We start from the raw sequence: 15,776 nt of genomic DNA, 5'->3' as shown, positions 1-15,776 counted from the left end.
TCGATGCTACGAGTGGAAGTCTTCAAGAGATGAGCTGTTGTTGCTCAGCTTTGGACTCATGGCTGATGCATGGAAGAGACCGGCTCTACCCAGCATTCGAGTTATTCTGGTCAGGAGCACGATCCAGAGACGTTCCATCTGCTGCGCTAAAGGCGCTCAGCCACGTCATTGACATGCTCTAAAAGGTAAAGTCATAACATATCCAAGCCGATTCCACATCGCAACCGGTAGCAAGCGGTCTTTGAGTCGCTCCGGTGTCCGACTCAAATATCGAGGTAGGTCGTTGCGCTGTCCTGCTCTCAGACCCCCCAAACCAAGATCATTCTACATTGTTACTTGCGAGTGCCTGACTTGCCTATCATGGTCAATTCAACACAGACTTCTGGCCCTTTACAGGCATTGAGCGGTTACGTGGCATCGTATGGCTGGGGTCCTCTTTTGTCCATTTCGCGGAGCACTGTACTCTCGCTTTTGTCGCGTATTCAGATTGGACACCTAAGACTAGTAGACGTGGACGGGAAAGACTCGACCTATGGACAGAAACAGGTCGTCAATGGAAAATCGGAAAAGAGCGTTTGCTCTCTGCCCGACGTAGAATTGACTGTGCACAAAGATGTATTCTGGGTGCGCATGCTGCTCTTCGCAGACATGGTAACAATCGCGGCACTTCCAATTGAAGTTCTTGGACTGATTGAATGGTAGGGTTTCGCAGAGAGCTATATGCTTGGAGAAGTCTCCTGCTCTGACTTGACAGAGTTCTTCCGGGTTCGAAATGAGTCCCCTGAGCTCTGAAGCACCTGCTAATATAACCAGTTGTTCATCGTCAATCGCAACCACCTCTCGAACGGATCCACGCTCACCTCGAACCTCTCCGCAAAACTCTCGTACCTGCTACGCAAAACAAACACACTTACAACTGCTCGTCTCAACATCGCTGCGCATTATGACATCTCCAACGACATGTTTGCTGCATTCCTGTCCCCAGACATGACATATTCATGCCCGATCTGGCTGCCGAAGTCGGATCCTCGTTCCTCCGAAGAGACGTTAGAGCAAGCTCAAATGCGCAAGTTGAGACGCTTCATCACCAACGCGAAGATCAAGAAGGACGACCATGTCTTGGAAATCGGCACTGGTTGGGGCAGTTTTGCGATTCTGGCAGTGAAAGAGACAGGATGTCGCGTCACGAGTTTGACACTGTCAATTGAGCAGAAGGCTTTGGCCGAGGAAAGAATCGCAGAGGCCGGCTTCACGGACCGTATTGAGGTGCTTTTGTGCGACTACCGCGCTCTGCCGACACCAAAAGACGGGAAGCTATACGACAAAGTTGTCAGCATTGAGATGCTGGAAGCAGTGGGCAAGGAATACCTGAACACCTATTTCGAATGTGTTGACAAGCTCCTGAAGCCTGAGGGAGGTGTTGCAGTCTTCCAATGCATCACAATGCCCGAAAGCGTAAGCACAAATATCTGCTGCATTTGATCATTTACTAATGGTTCCAAGCGTTACGATGCATACAGCAACTCGGACGATTTCATTCGACGATACATTTTCCCTGGTGGCCATCTTCCGACCATTACCCAGCTGCTAGACTCTGTCCGAGCTGGTTCCTCTTGCAGGCTGATCCCAGAGTCCGTGGAGAATATTGGCCCGCACTACGCAAAGACACTGCGACTATGGCGCGAAGAATTTATGCAAAATTTCGACCAAAAGATCAAGCAATCGCTATTGGAAGAACACGAAGGCATGACCGAAAAGGATGTGGATTTGTTCCGCAGGAAGTGGGAATATTATTTTGCTTACTGTGAGGCTGGCTTCGTCACCAAGACTTTGGGCGATGTTATCTTCACGGTCGGAAGAGAAGGCGCGGTGGAGATGATGGAAGATGTGCCCGTTTAGCTGCACCCGGCGGTATAGGCTACCGCTACCCAGTGTGCGATTGACGTGGAGGATGGACAGGAAATGCCAAGGAGGTATAGAGCGCCGTTGGAGATACCCCGATTGTGCCACATAGACATACGCCAATCAATGCTTGCAAACATGTTCGAAGCAATCGTCCCTCACTATGTGGCTTTCAGAACAGCAACCACGAGTGATGAAATTCGAACTGCCTATGTTGTATTGTTGTGTTGTAGCAAAAAAGAAAGAGCGCTCTAGACTAGACTAGTGGCGTCCAGGGTGCGCAGAACTCGCGCGCACCCCAATTTTGTTCCAAACTTCCTCTGGTTCTCCACACGACCTCAGTTGATAGCATTATTGCAGAGGTCAATCAGCATGGACTCGTCTCCCGTAAAGGCGACAATGCCGATACTGCCACGAATCAGCAAGAACGATTCGTTCAATGCGCTGGTCTTTAAACTCGCAAGGTAAATTTACAGTGTTGTACCAGCTTAACAGACAGCATTCGCTCATAGACTTGCCAGATACTTCACGGATCTTGTGGGCAAACCCATCACGTTTGAGGAATTCCGTACCACTCAAGACCATCTGCTCACTCCATTATGTCGACATCTCCTTCATGATGTACATCACCCTGCATTGGTTGCAGCACTACTGTAAGATAAATGATAGTATGGATTGGATCAAGCTGACAATCTATCACAACAGCGTTCTCAAAGGCCACTTTGTCACCCTCGAGGCCGACGAAGAGCAGGGCATCCACGCTGCAAGAGGCTTTGCCTGCGAAGCTGTCGCTACAAGATTCATCATTGGTCTAGCCGACAGGGAGATAATTGACTCGCTTCTGTACGAGCTAGAAATTCCTGATGCCTCGGAGCATGGCAGTCAACCCCTTGATGAAGCTCAACCCGAACCTCTGACGCCTGTCACCGAACAATCACCACTGTTATCGCGATCAAGTCTACGTTCTCGTGGAAGCTACAGAAGCAGGCTTACCATCCCAGAAGCCTATGATGGAGCGGCTGAAGAATCGTCCACTACGACCGATACTGAGTTGGCCGAACAGTTTGACGGCCTCAATGCTTTGGAAATTGCAGCTGTTTCAGGAGCTAAAAAGTTCCTGTGTCAAAAGCAAGTTCAAAGGATTATCAATGCAATCTGGACTGGAGATATCATGTTCTGGAACAAACTTAGCGCTGATGCTCAGAAGAAGGCTCAAATCTATCAACGCAAGAACACCGATCCTTTCTGTCGTCTACGCGTCCCACTCTATCTCAAAGCCTTCGAGGTTCTGTTCTTTGCGGCGTTTTTGGCATTTTATTACGCTGTTCTCATGCAGCGTTCGTTCTACTCGGTAACTACGGCTGAGGTCTTCCTCTACATTTGGATCGCATCATTTGCTCATAATGGTATGTGCCTGGAATTGACTGGTCCTGTTGCATACAAGTACTGACTCGAACACAGAAATTGGAGAATTCTGGGATGCAGGTACTACAACGTTCTATCTTGCTGACTTCTGGTCTCTCTGGGATCTGTTCGTGATAGGCGTTGGTGGCGCTTTCTTCATCACTCGTAAGTCATGTGCTCCTACCCTATCAAGTACCATTCAACTTTTGGTGGATGGTACATGAGGGGTTCCATCGCATGATCAAGCTAAGCAAGCACAAGCTGACAATTATAGGAATGATTGGACTACATCAAGGAAACGACAAGATCATCGATATATCATTCGATATTCTTGCACTTGAGGGATTGTTTCTGATTCCAAGAATGTGCTCTCCTCTGCTCTCTTTGAACCCTTACTTCGGCACCCTGCTCCCATGTCTTACTGCCATGACCAAGGTATGTCCATATGTGTTTCCTTGGGTCTTCACCATACTGACGACTTGAAGGACTTCCTAAAGTTCCTCTCGCTTGTGGCAATCTTGTACTGTGGATTCTTGTCGACATTCTGCCTACTCGGCAGAGGTCAATTCACCTCTCGACAGATGGCACTCATCCTTACTAAGGTTTTCTTTGGAAGCTCATATTTGGGATTCGATATCAGCGACAAAATTTCTCCATACCTCGGATTGCCCCTCATGCTGGTATTCATAACGTGAGTGATGCCCACCTCTTTGTCCCGTCAAGATACTGCTGACCCCGACTCACAACACAGGTTGACACAGATTCTTCTGGTCACATCACTCATCTCAATTCTGTCCAACAGTCTTTCCTTGGTCCTGTCACATGCCAGAGAAGAATATCTCTATGTCTACTCGGTGTTTGTGCTCGAGGCATCGACATCGGACAGGCTCACATACTTCGTTCCTCCGCTGAACCTGTTTTCACTGGCTCTCAGACCTCTGAGACTATTTATCTCTGCTGAACAGTTGCGTTACATTCGTATTGTGGCGCTCAAGATGACGCATTTGCCTCTTGTATTCCTCATCAATGTATACGAGAAGATGCAGTCCGTTCGTAGGAAGAACACGACTGGATTCGGTCTGGGATCGCCCCGAGGTATCGAAAAGCCGCCTGGTTGGAGACGATCTGTATTGAACAAGAGAATTGCACCACGATACCCGCTGTCTGCGCCAAACTCGAGGCCCGACACGGGCCTAGACCAATCACAGGACTCACCGAGCTCACAGTCTGCGGCCCCTGCAGTCGCCATCAACGACATAAAGGCAGTGCTCGATCAGCTCACTTTTCAGATAGGACAGCTCAAAGGCGTTATCGAGGAGCAAGAGCGTCAGCTCCAAGCGAACAGTGACTAAACACGCACGCGGTACCCGCGCGGTACCATTCTTACAACACTGCTGCAAGAGGCGCTTCGACAGGGCAGTGATGAACCGAGCGCCAATCCAGCTTGTATGGTTGCTCCGGCTCCAGAGTTGGGAAGCGCGCCTTGTTGGAAGCGTGGGGCTCAGAGCATTGGTGGTGCTTTGGTGAAGTTGGGTCTATCAAGACATCAGGCCGAGACGGACGAGACACGGGTGAAATAATGGGTGGCTGATTGCTTGAACCAGACTGTCGGGTCGATTGACAGACGCTACTCGGCAGCCGGCATCCGCAGCCGAGCATCGAGAACTGCAATAGGCAGACAAAAAGCATCAGCGAAGTAATAACAATTTGAGCTATCCACACTATCAGTACTAAGGTATGGAGTTCCAGGCGTTCGTAGAGACAAGTGTCAGGTGCATGTTCTCAATGCCCGGAGCTTGGCAGGTACCATATTGTCGGGTCTGTTGTCTCCAAGTGCTGGTCTCTGTGCGGGATTTGAATCAGAGTCTCTTTTCCATTTAGTTGTAGTTGCACCTGAGTTGTTCTTCAAACTTATAACCGCTCTTGTTCCTTTGCACCGCCTTCCTGTCAAAAAAATAGTACGTCAGGACTTATCTTGGCTTTTCATCCAGCGAATATAACTAACCTTTGATTACGTGTAGTACAGACAGTTCATAGTCTTTAGTCTTCTCGTCATGCAACATCAATATCACTGGAGCGCGGGTCCGGAGCTCTATTACCACCCGGAATACCAACTACAAAGCCATCGAGACCTTGACTCTAGCCGTTGGTCGAGTCCCGCAGAGCCCGAGAAACAATTCTGGACAGAGCTACCGCCGCCTGTATATGAAGCTACCACCTACCCTGAGCTTCCTGGTCCTGTGTTGCTGAGTCATGGATCACCAGAGTTTAGCCCGGTGAGTGTGAAGCAGGAACACGATTCGATCTCGGATGGCAGATGGTCGAAGTGGTCACCGGCCCTAACGAACTCGAGCCTGGTGTCAAACACTCCATCGTTCTCACCATTACGCTCAATGCGCATGACAGATAACGCTATGTATGTGGAGGGTATTGGGAGTCCAACCCACTGGCTTGCATCTGGCCAGCACCACTACACAGCTGCTACTTCTAACCAGCAATCCTCACGCCATTGGCACGGCACCCAAGCCGGAGCTAGAGAAGATGCTCCAACGCGCGACTTGCGAAGCAGACGGAAATCTTTCGAACAGGTGCCTGAACATGGCCAACATCCCGAGGCTGAAGTGCAGGCACTACTGAACAGGCCGCGTCGAGTCAAAACCACAGCGGAGAACGCGAGATTTCATTGCAACGAGTGCGGCAAGAGATTCCAACGAGTGTACAACCTTCGTAGTCATATGCTCAAGCACGAAGTGACAAGAGAAAAGATCCACTGCCCTCATACTGGATGCGGCAAGAGCTTCGACAGGAAGACTGATCTTAGCCGTCATGAGCGCAGTGTACACCTGCACCTGCGAGAGCACAAGTGCGTTTTGTGTGGATCCTTCTTTGCAAGAAAGGATACCCTCGTTAGGTGCGTTTCAATTCTGTCGTCACAGCCTTTGCAGAATATGCTGACCATAATCCACAATGCAGACACATTGAAGGCAGCTGCTCAAAACGAGCGGCAGTGGATCGCAAGCGGATCAAAGACTCGTTGGCTCCAGCATCAATGGGCTAGGCTGCCGACATATGCTGATACCATCTGCTCGTGAGGTTGAGGGAGGCATGACCAATAACTCTGTATTGGTTTAGTCGTGGCAGCCCATTCGGCCCACGCCTAGCTCAGAGGCTGCAGGCGCTTAAGCGCGGTAGGAGTATATGCACAGGTGATGAAGAGTCCAACAAATGCCGATCTTGACTCGTGTACTGTACAGTGCATATTGCGTTGATGATTGAATGTGCATGTGTCTTTGATGAGCCGGTGCACTCGGGCGAATTAGCAGCTCATCTATAACACCGTAGGTGGGGAAATTGCGTGGGATCCATAGCTCGGGTGCAATATTGTTGAGATGAGGGCCATGCACACATAGAGGATACGTGTAATACAGCAAGATACAAAACCCGGATGGATATTGTGATCGTCTATGAATACTACACTCGCAGGCCGTGTAAAATCAGCACGCTCCCAATGAGGTGATTTTGAGTCGAGGAGGATGACTTTGGATAGAGCGTTACTGAAGTTTCAAGATATGCAAGAGACGGTTCCGCAAACACCTGGAGCCGAGAAGGAGCGACTAGGGTCCAACTTCGAGACCCTGAATAGTTTGCTTTGACGTTGAGTGCTCGGCTTCACCGAATTGACTTTCTGACTAGGCGGGGGAGATTTCGAGCCGGCGTGAATTCTATTACTCTATTCAGACATCATTGTAGAGTCATGTCATACAGCACGCAGACGCAGAGCAATAATGAACTGGGTCAGAATCTAGAGTAGTTGCGTTATGACCTTCTAATTGTGGACAGTGGGGGCTTGCGCCGCGGTGGGTCCCTCGTTCATCGTGTGGTCCCACAATCAAAACCAGGATTTGACAATGCAGGCTGATGCTATAGCCTATAGCATGTGCACGATTTAGATAGGGTAATCAAGATGCATAGATGGGGCCAACCATGGGCTCCTGTGGCTCTATCGTTTTCCTTTTGCTCGGCTTGGCTCAAACACAATCTCAGAATCGTGCATTGCAGCTCAATCACGGCACGCGGAACGGTCACCTACCATCACCGCTGTTGCATATGTCGGCACCCAATAGCACCCGCTGGGACGAGCGACCAACGCACGGGTACAGAACCAACTTCCGTTGGCTTCAGTCGCCATCAAAGGTCCTCCATCGCGTACTGCGCATGTTCGTTGCGCTTTCTGAAAATGGACAGATATTCCACGAGGCATGACTCGTTGCCGAGTTGGTGCTCGGCTCAACAGGCGTCTAACAAGAGGAAATGACCAGAACAAAGGCATTCATGCAGGCGAAGCATGTGACAAGATGCACGGAGGAACCTCGATACTGTTATAATACAAGTTTGTGTCTTGAGGCCTAGAAAAAAGTGTGGGGTAATCTGATGACAAGGAAGAAGCGAGACACGCAGAGAAAAGGCTTTCACATAAAGTCTCCGCTGCCGAAGTTGTTGAACGGGTTTGGTGGACCACCAAAGCCCGATGGACCTCGAGGACCGACTGGATCAAATCGACTGCCTGGTGGTGCCTGGGGATTGTAGCCACGACCTCTCGGATCGTCAAAGCCCGGAAGAGTTGGGTGCATGCCGCCGCCACCAAACCCAGGATTGCCAAAAGGATCCCTGGGACCGAGACCCTGAGGATAGAGATCTCTTTCACCAATGTTGCCAAAGCCTGGATGGGGTGGTCCACCCATGGGACGAAGCGGCCTGTTCAAGTCGTAAGGGTCTTCGAAGCCTGGAGGAGCCAGTTCTCCGTGAGGAAAGTGAGGCGCATGCTGAGCGAGAGGACCATGGAAGGGGTGAGGACGAGCGGGTGGTTGGCGATTGTCACGTAGAGGATCGTCACGAGTTGTGGAGGGCTCTCTGGCAGGCTGTGGGGCAGATGTAGCAGCAGACTCTTGGTAGCCTTCCTTCTGTAGCGAAGGCACGAGCTTCTGTATAATGTTGAGGCGCATCAGAGAGCCGTAGTCAGAGAGGCGACCATTTGATATGAAGAGGTTGAAGAGGTTTCTAGTGTTTGGCTCTGACAGAGTGAATGGCATGGAGCCTGCAGAAGTGTAGTCGGCGGCCTTGACATCGAGCGTGGCTGTCTTGTCATCACCGAGGGCCATGGCCAGAACGACGGCTTTGTTTCCCATGCGATTGATTTTTAACAGGTACTCCATGGACGACTGAGTGTGGGCGTAGCGAAAGGCGTAGTTGGGAGCATTTGCTGACCAGGTTGCAGGCAGACGCGGAGGGTTGTCGACGGTGATGCGGTCATCATCGCCGAGGCCCACCAGACGGAAGCCACAAGCAAGCATCGAAGCATGACTTGCCAGGGCGATGGCGTCGAAGGGTGTGTTGATGTGAGGAGAGCTGTCTTGGGGCAGGGTGGATGCCATGACGCTGGCCAGCGAGTCTGCCGAGAGGACGTTGCCGACTACCGTCATGTCGGGTAGTGTGATGCAGACGGTTGTGAGAGGTCTTGTTGTTGTTGTTGGTAAATATGATACAGGCTTGCAAGAGTCGATGGAACAGAGTTGTGAGATGCAGATTGCTAGACGACCGATACACAAGGTGCGACGAGATGGAGAAGCACAGCGATGACGGTGACGACGATCTGCGGCGGCGGGAGCAGCCGCTACGATGCCCTACGATGCCCTACGATGCCCTACGAGACAAGTCGGCGGCTCTGCAAGCCTCGGCCCGTGGGGCGCACGTGCTTGGATGTAGAGGGAGAGTCAGCGTGACGAAGGACAAGAGTTGGAAGGAGCAGAGTTGCAACCTACCTCACATGTCCACACGACACAAGTCGCGTCCTTGTCACATCCATGGCTGACTGAGACTACCCGCCCTCGATGCCCGAGCACATGTCGACCAACTCGTCCCTGGTGCCGTCGTCGTCGGACCTGCTGCTCCTCGTGCCCCGGCTGGCGCGCAACATGGCCGACCTGGCCATGCGTTGGATGCCCAAGGACAATATGACGATCGCCTTCGCCAACAACTCGTCCTCGGACATGGTCAATCGCACCGCTACCCTCATCCACCACGTCGCCTCCTCGACTGCCGCTCCTGCTGCTCTGCCTTCGTCCACTGGCTACCTGTCCTTCCTCAGCACCCCCTTCTCGGCCGACGCAATCAAAGGTTTCGGTGGAATGTTTGCATACATTGGCTCGAGATGGGCTCTCGCGACCTTTGCCATCTCCATCTTCCTCAACCGCACCCACTTCTACGCTTCGTCCCGCCAGAGCTTGAATCCCCGCTGGCATACCCGTCTACTCCTTTACTCGGCTCCTATCCTGCTCCTCTCCTACCACGTCTTGTCCATTTCGCAAGCTCTCAAGTGTCAGACATCCCCCGACTATCCTCTATTGCGATATGGCGACCCCAACAAGCATCTAGCCATCAACTTTGGTGGTGAAGGCGGCTTTGTACATGACTTCAGCTCCACCCTGCTGTTCTGGAAATCCGATGTCGAATGCTGCCGCGCAATGAACATGTCCCTTCAGGACGACAAATTTCTCGATGTCATGGGCTCTTTCTCGCTCCTCTGGCCTCTGTTCCTCGCGTTCTGCTTCAGCCAGTTCATCGAAACCCTGAATTGTGCTCTTCAAGGAAGACAGCCCTTGCCAGAGACCGGCATGACCACCTTTGAACACTCGCTGGCTTTTGCCGAGTCGGAGGCCATGCTTACCAACGCCATCGGCCTGAGTATCTTCGGTCCCGCCGACTCGACTTCCTCTCGGCCCATCTCAGACGACTCATCCGACCCTTCGGACCTGTCCAGCATACTCCTGACCAAGTCCATGGTCCTCCAGCGCCTCAACGTTCCTTCAGAAGTCTTGCTAATCGCCCTCATCTCGTGTATGAGCCACATCAGTAGCGCAGTACTCGCTATCACCGGCCGGAGACATCAAGTGCGTCTGGTCAACACGGCTATCTGGGCCGTATGCTACATGGCTGCTTTCTGCTGGAGCTTCGTCAACGCTCTCTCTAGTCCCCTCGGTTCTGATATCAGCATTCTTCGCTTCCCTACTGTCTGCATCATCGGCTTCATTCCTCACATGCTCATCATTCTAGGCATTCTAGTTTGCTCGTGCATTTACGGTGTGGCTCTGCTGCTCAATGCGCTATCGCTTCCGCCAACTGCACCGCCGAACCCATCCATTAAGGAGCGCTTCTCGATCGCTTTCAACAATATGCAAGCAAATGTTCAGTTCTCATCTGTCTCATCCATGAGGCTGAGTTGGACCGAAGACTTCTACACTGTGCTGCTGAAAATAGGCTTCAACGTGCTTACAGCTGCAAGCGAGTCTGTCTTCTTGAACGAAGGAAGCAAGATCCAAATTCATGCCATGACCTGGCTCGAAGAAGAGCGAATTCAGGAGTTCACCTCCATGTTGGAGGATCGCCGCCGAGCGAGCATAGTCCCCTCTGACTTGGTCGACGAACGTATCGCCAAGGGTCTTAGCTTCACAGATCACAAAACAATGCCCTCAGCATCAGGGTTCGCCGTGGAGAGACGATCAAAATCGTCTACAGAGACCGGCAGCAAAAGAGCCGTAACCAATGACAATGGCCTAGGTATTGCAGAACGGCGTGGCAGATGGCAGCTTAGCTTTGAGTTCCTGAAAGGTCTGCTCTGGTTGCTTGTTCGTATCAACAGCCGTCTCGCCTTGACTTGTCTATCGATGCTGGGTATAGAGCGAGTGCCCGACTGGCTGACCAGGACCGCCGACTACAGACAGCCCTCTGGCTCTTCTTCATCTTCCAAACAAGGATCAGGTCAACGAGCCTCGACGCCTGACTTCTGGTTGGTCTCGGAGAGGGGCGTCTTGTCTTTGCCTGAGAACGCTAACGTCGATGTCGAAGTCGAGATGCGCAGACGCCTTCAAGCTTCCACTGGTTCTGCTGTAGGGGAAGACGCTGTCGATTCTGACCTTTACAACTGGTGGAAAAAGGGTGGATGGTGGGGAGATGTGGACGCCAGCGGCCCGTACGAAGCCAGAGAGCAAGACGACGATACGACCAGCATGATCTCCACGTCGAGTAGTGCGTACAGTGAAGCCGACTCAGAAGACGAGAGCGGCAGAAGGACACCCACGCAAGAGGACTACAGCCAAAGTCGAGAGCAGACTCCTGCAGCAGGTTTCGAAGTGGCAGACCTCGCTCGCCTACTGGATCCACAGACAGCAGTAGACAGAGAGGAAGCACAGATGCTTGCTCGCCACCTTCAGAGCAACAAGCCGATGACCCGCTCCCAATACCGTCAGCGGGTGAATCGCGACAAAGCACGAGTGTTGGACGTTCCGTATGTCGAGTCCGCCTTCAGCGAAAACACAGAAGGGGCCTCGAGTTCGGTCGCCGAGGCAGAGACTCTAGAACGATTTCTCCTCGAGCGTCGTCAAGCCAAACGTCCAGAGCTTGGTGGAGATGTTGGCTCGTGGGACTCGGGCGCCGATGGGATGGGTTCTAGTGGTCCACAGTGTGTCGTCTGCCAGAGCAACTCTCGAGTCATTGTTGCATGGCCCTGTGGCTGCCTCTGCGTGTGCGATGAGTGCCGCTTGCAGGTAGCCACTCGTAACTTTACCAAGTGCATGTGTTGCAGGACCAAGGTCGTAGCCTACTCCCGACTTTATGTTCCTTAGATATGCTCCTTCCTGTTTTGAAATATAACTCTCTGAACAGACATTTTCAGCTCACCGTCCAAAGCATGATAGCCATGTCTCATCTCGGACAAGTGATCTAGACATAGTACACGTTGATGGCTCTTCTGACACACAGGAGAATGTCATGGGGAGTTGAAGCATTCATGAGCGATATCAGCTGACTTTCCGCGAACGCCAGCCAAATCGGGCTAGCTCAATCTCTAATCTACAGATGTCTAACGCTGCCTTCCCTTGCCCTTGCCTGATCGTATCGAGAGAGCAGGGAATTCGTCACGTGCTTCTGCTTCTGCTTCTGCTTCTGCTTCCAGTCGACTTTGCTCTTCCGCCAGGCTCAGCTGCAGAGCAAACTCAAAGTCGTCCAACTCTCTGCTGTTGCTACCCTCTGCTGCTTCTTGATGTTGCAGCGCCTCGAACTCTGCCTCTTCGAGTTCCTGGAGTCGTTTTGCTTCCTCTTCTGCAAGACTCTGACGGATCGCTTCGGCAATGTCGGGATCCATGTCTGCGTCCCCCATTGGCATGGTAGTTGTTGACTTGCCGTTGGTCGTAGGCTCGCTCGTCTTCTTTTCTTGGTCCTTTGCAAGTGCCTCCTCGCTCAGTAGCTGCGCGTATGCGAGAATCTCCTCCTCGCTTGCATCGCTGCCCAGCAGCTCTGTGCCAAATCTGCCGGCCAGATGCTCCGCCTGTCGTACTTCCTGCGCGCTCTCTCGTTCGAGTTCTAGCTGTTCGTTCGCGATGAAACCCTTGATGTTGCCCCTGCCGACATTGGCGAATCGATCGTTGGATACGTTGGTACCTCGATCAGCTCGTCTGAGACGACGTTTGTGCGACTTGTACTGGTCCGCTGCAGACGAGCTGAAGCTCCAGTAGCGCAATAGCGTTCCGATCGAGACCATGCCGCGCAGGACCGTCGGATCGGGATCGAGGCAGATGGCTCCCGCTGCATATAGATTGATGCCAACACCCTGGACCGACGCCTGAGCCTGCACGAGTCTACGTCTTGCGCGAGATGCAAAGCGTGAGTTCAACGTGCGTATCGGGCTCAGGGTGGAGGCCAGAACATCCCAAGCTTGTACGAGACCATCGTTTCCTCCGTGTACAAGATACAGAGATGACAGCGCGATACAGGAGATCTCGGGCGATTCTGTGTGAATGACGCGTACGGGTTCGAGCATATTGACGGCGTCGGCGGAAATGGGGAGCGATGCTCTTGCATCCCAGACCAGAACGCTGCCCATCATCGTACCTACAGCGATGAAACGGGCTCGCTGACCCGGCACATCTGCAGGCGGAGCTGAGACGCTCGACTTGTACAGAGGCGTCATGCTAGGGGAGGAAACAGTCGACTGCCCGGAGAAGTTGGTAAGTGGGTCTTCTGAGGAGGTGAGGGTCGCAAAGGTCGAGCCGTCCAGAGCGTGAGCTGTTATCTGTACCGACTTGAGTCCACCGAACGATAGATCGGAAAGTCTCCACTCTTCTGTCGTGCGCTCAGTCTTCTTGTTAGTTTCCAGATCTTGGACAGTCGACAACGACAGACCGTAGTCAATGTCGCCCTTCGATGGCGACATGGCAGGAGAAGACGGTCCGCCAAAGAGAGAAGCCGGTTCAGGAGGTGTTGGAGCGGATGTAGATTGCAATCCATTTGTTTCAGTCGCTGAGTTGTTCATGTCGGCAACCTTGAATCGGACATATCGTTTCGCAGAAGCGGCGTAATCCTCGTCGAGGCCAGTCTCGAATACGAAAACAGCTTCTCCAGCCTGGTTACCATCATCTCCAGCGAAGTCAACTTCCAGTACCCTACGCATGTTCCATCCCAGGCAGCTTCTCTGGAAATCTTTGGGCTTCCGCTTGATGTAGTCTTCGACCTCATATGTCTCGGCTTTGATTTGCTCCTCTCCCAGGTGCATGCCGTTCCATGAGGTCCGAGGCGAATAGCTGCCATCAACATGTGAATTACTGTAAGGATTGGGACGAGCAGCGCGCCGACTGGGCTCGACGAGAGTCCAATAAACAGACCGTCCAGTCGACCAAGCAAGACGTTCATTTCCTTCGTCATGAGGTCCGGCAAGCTTGTCGTCGATGCTACGCTTGGGGAACTTGGTCAAGTAGAAGACTTCACCCAATGCGTTGAGCACAACTGCCCACGCGCGGCTCTCTCCTTGACGCTTTACCGAGTAGTGTTCGTCAACCGCAATTCCGACTATAGGTACTCCCGGGCTGATGACCCAACGCGCAGTGACCTCACCTCGGCCATAACGTTGATCTCGGGTCCCCAGAGGTCCAAGGCTATATGCTGTGAGGACACCGAGAGAGGAACCAGAGAGCAGTCCTACAAGACCGTCGGTAAGAGATGGGATGGAAGAAGACTTGGCAATCCAGACGCTGCATACAGCTTCTTGCACAGGCAACAACTGTGGGATGCCCAGTGTGGGTACGGAGATGCCGCTCGAAGGTTTCAGGAAGTGGCCGCGCATCTCTTCCGTGTATCTATAGTAGACGAATCCACCAGGCGAGCCCTCACCATGAACCATGCCAAATGGCTGACTGACGTCCATGGAGTTGGGAACACCCACAATGTTTCCAGGGCCGAGCCCGTACATGGCGTCACCAGGGAAGCGTTCAGAGAACTGGAGGAAGATATTCGGATCGCCCAGTCCCCACGAGTCTGTTTTTCCGAGACTGGGGTCACTGCTCCCCGCAGTGCCCACATCGTCAGCACCATGCACGAAGCGAGGAGGCCGCTTGTTGAGAGCAGGACCACCAAAAGTTGCGTGTAGGTGGTTGACAGTTGTCATCATTTGCGAAGGATAGTTGATGATGGGCAATGCGACTGGAGGCTGGCCAAGACGGGCCTGAGCCGGAGAAGCGGGCAGCTCGACAGGCTTGCCACGAGCAAGAGAGCGTAGCAAACGGGTACGGAGAATGTATTCGCTACGCCATGAAGCAAGAGCGGTAACGCGAGTGAATGCGCGACGTTCAAGGCGAAGACGATCATCCGGTTCATCCTGTTCGTCGTATGCATTGGGATCCAGAAAATCCGGGCCGGGGAAGTAACGCGAAAAGGCAGTCCTCCAGGCGTGAGGAGTAGTGACTAGATCATGAAAGCGACGGGAGACGAGAGAGACAGCAGACAGATCCTGAGGAGAAAGGTGTGCAAGAGCATGAGTCAAAATCTCGTTGGGCAAGTCGGCGATGGGCGAGTGCTTGTCGCCAGGTTTCCTTGGCTTCTTGACCACAGCAAAGGCCGGGCCCTCCATCTTCTTCCTGGAAGGCGAAGCAGCCGAGGCGTTCTCATATTCGGCGATGCGATTGCGCGAAGCTGGCGAGGCCTTGTAGGAGGGACTCAGCCGTCCAGTCGTGGCCGTGTCAGGCACGTGGTTGCTGAGGCTGACACCTCCACCGCCGTCGACTGGACTCGCGCCTCGCTGCTCTCCATGGTTGCTGTCGAAAGTGGGCTCGGCGGGGTTCGTGGACTCGGTGTGCGGCTGTTGGACAGAAGTGGGGGACTGTGCGTGCATAAAACTGTTGTCGAGGGATGAGGTAGGGGAAATGACCGAGCCAGCAAAAGTGGTTCAGTCGGTCGAGTTTTGGGCCGTCGTTGAGCTTGTCGTGGTTATTGGTAGAAGTCGTCGAACATGGAATCCAAGTCCGTGTGCTGAGGGGCAAATCGACTGCAAGCCTCCGCCTGCCTCTTCCGTCACACTGTGGAGAACCTTAGCATCAAAACTAACGTAATCGACCAGAGCACTTTCACGAAACAGAGACTGCTGTCAA

The 15,776-nt window shown here is 52.7% G+C and overlaps 6 protein-coding genes across 6 annotated transcripts; 4 read left to right on the top strand and 2 right to left on the bottom strand.

The window, feature by feature from the left end:
• Positions 1–360: 360 nt before the first annotated feature.
• M436DRAFT_50729 (cyclopropane-fatty-acyl-phospholipid synthase) lies at positions 361–1,899 on the top strand (the record flags this gene model as incomplete). The annotated part of the gene is made up of 4 exons (XM_013570443.1): positions 361–651; positions 703–765; positions 814–1,455; positions 1,504–1,899. 4 exons carry the CDS (start codon positions 361–363, stop codon positions 1,897–1,899), a joined length of 1,392 nt encoding a protein of 463 aa, XP_013425897.1.
• Positions 1,900–2,412: 513 nt separating this feature from the next.
• On the top strand, positions 2,413–4,658 carry M436DRAFT_50716 (uncharacterized protein; the record flags this gene model as incomplete). The annotated part of the gene is made up of 7 exons (XM_013570441.1): positions 2,413–2,555; positions 2,608–2,864; positions 2,904–3,308; positions 3,364–3,471; positions 3,581–3,741; positions 3,792–3,997; positions 4,058–4,658. Coding segments are annotated over 7 exons (1,881 nt in total), but the record flags the coding sequence as incomplete, so codon positions are not given.
• A 702-nt stretch (positions 4,659–5,360) lies between these two features.
• M436DRAFT_50773 (uncharacterized protein) lies at positions 5,361–6,364 on the top strand (the record flags this gene model as incomplete). Its single annotated transcript, XM_013570449.1, has 2 exons — positions 5,361–6,217; positions 6,280–6,364. 2 exons carry the CDS (start codon positions 5,361–5,363, stop codon positions 6,362–6,364), a joined length of 942 nt encoding a protein of 313 aa, XP_013425903.1.
• Positions 6,365–7,775: 1,411 nt separating this feature from the next.
• Positions 7,776–8,786, bottom strand: M436DRAFT_50744 (uncharacterized protein; the record flags this gene model as incomplete). Its single annotated transcript, XM_013570444.1, has 1 exon — positions 7,776–8,786. One exon carries the CDS (start codon positions 8,784–8,786, stop codon positions 7,776–7,778), a length of 1,011 nt encoding a protein of 336 aa, XP_013425898.1.
• Positions 8,787–9,353: 567 nt separating this feature from the next.
• M436DRAFT_50004 (uncharacterized protein) lies at positions 9,354–11,984 on the top strand (the record flags this gene model as incomplete). The annotated part of the gene is made up of 1 exon (XM_013570320.1): positions 9,354–11,984. The coding sequence occupies one exon, from the start codon at positions 9,354–9,356 to the stop codon at positions 11,982–11,984; it is 2,631 nt and encodes an 876-aa protein (XP_013425774.1).
• Positions 11,985–12,220: 236 nt separating this feature from the next.
• M436DRAFT_12657 (uncharacterized protein) lies at positions 12,221–15,328 on the bottom strand (the record flags this gene model as incomplete). The annotated part of the gene is made up of 1 exon (XM_013570295.2): positions 12,221–15,328. A coding segment is annotated over one exon (3,108 nt), but the record flags the coding sequence as incomplete, so codon positions are not given.
• Between the last annotated feature and the right edge of the window lie 448 nt (positions 15,329–15,776).

The sequence above is a fragment of the Aureobasidium namibiae genome (assembly GCF_000721765.1).
Source record: "Aureobasidium namibiae CBS 147.97 unplaced genomic scaffold scaffold_12, whole genome shotgun sequence".
Classification (NCBI taxonomy): Eukaryota; Fungi; Ascomycota; class Dothideomycetes; order Dothideales; family Saccotheciaceae; genus Aureobasidium; species Aureobasidium namibiae.
The sequence above is the reverse complement of the archived record's forward strand: the minus strand, read 5'-3'. Positions and strand labels throughout refer to the sequence as shown.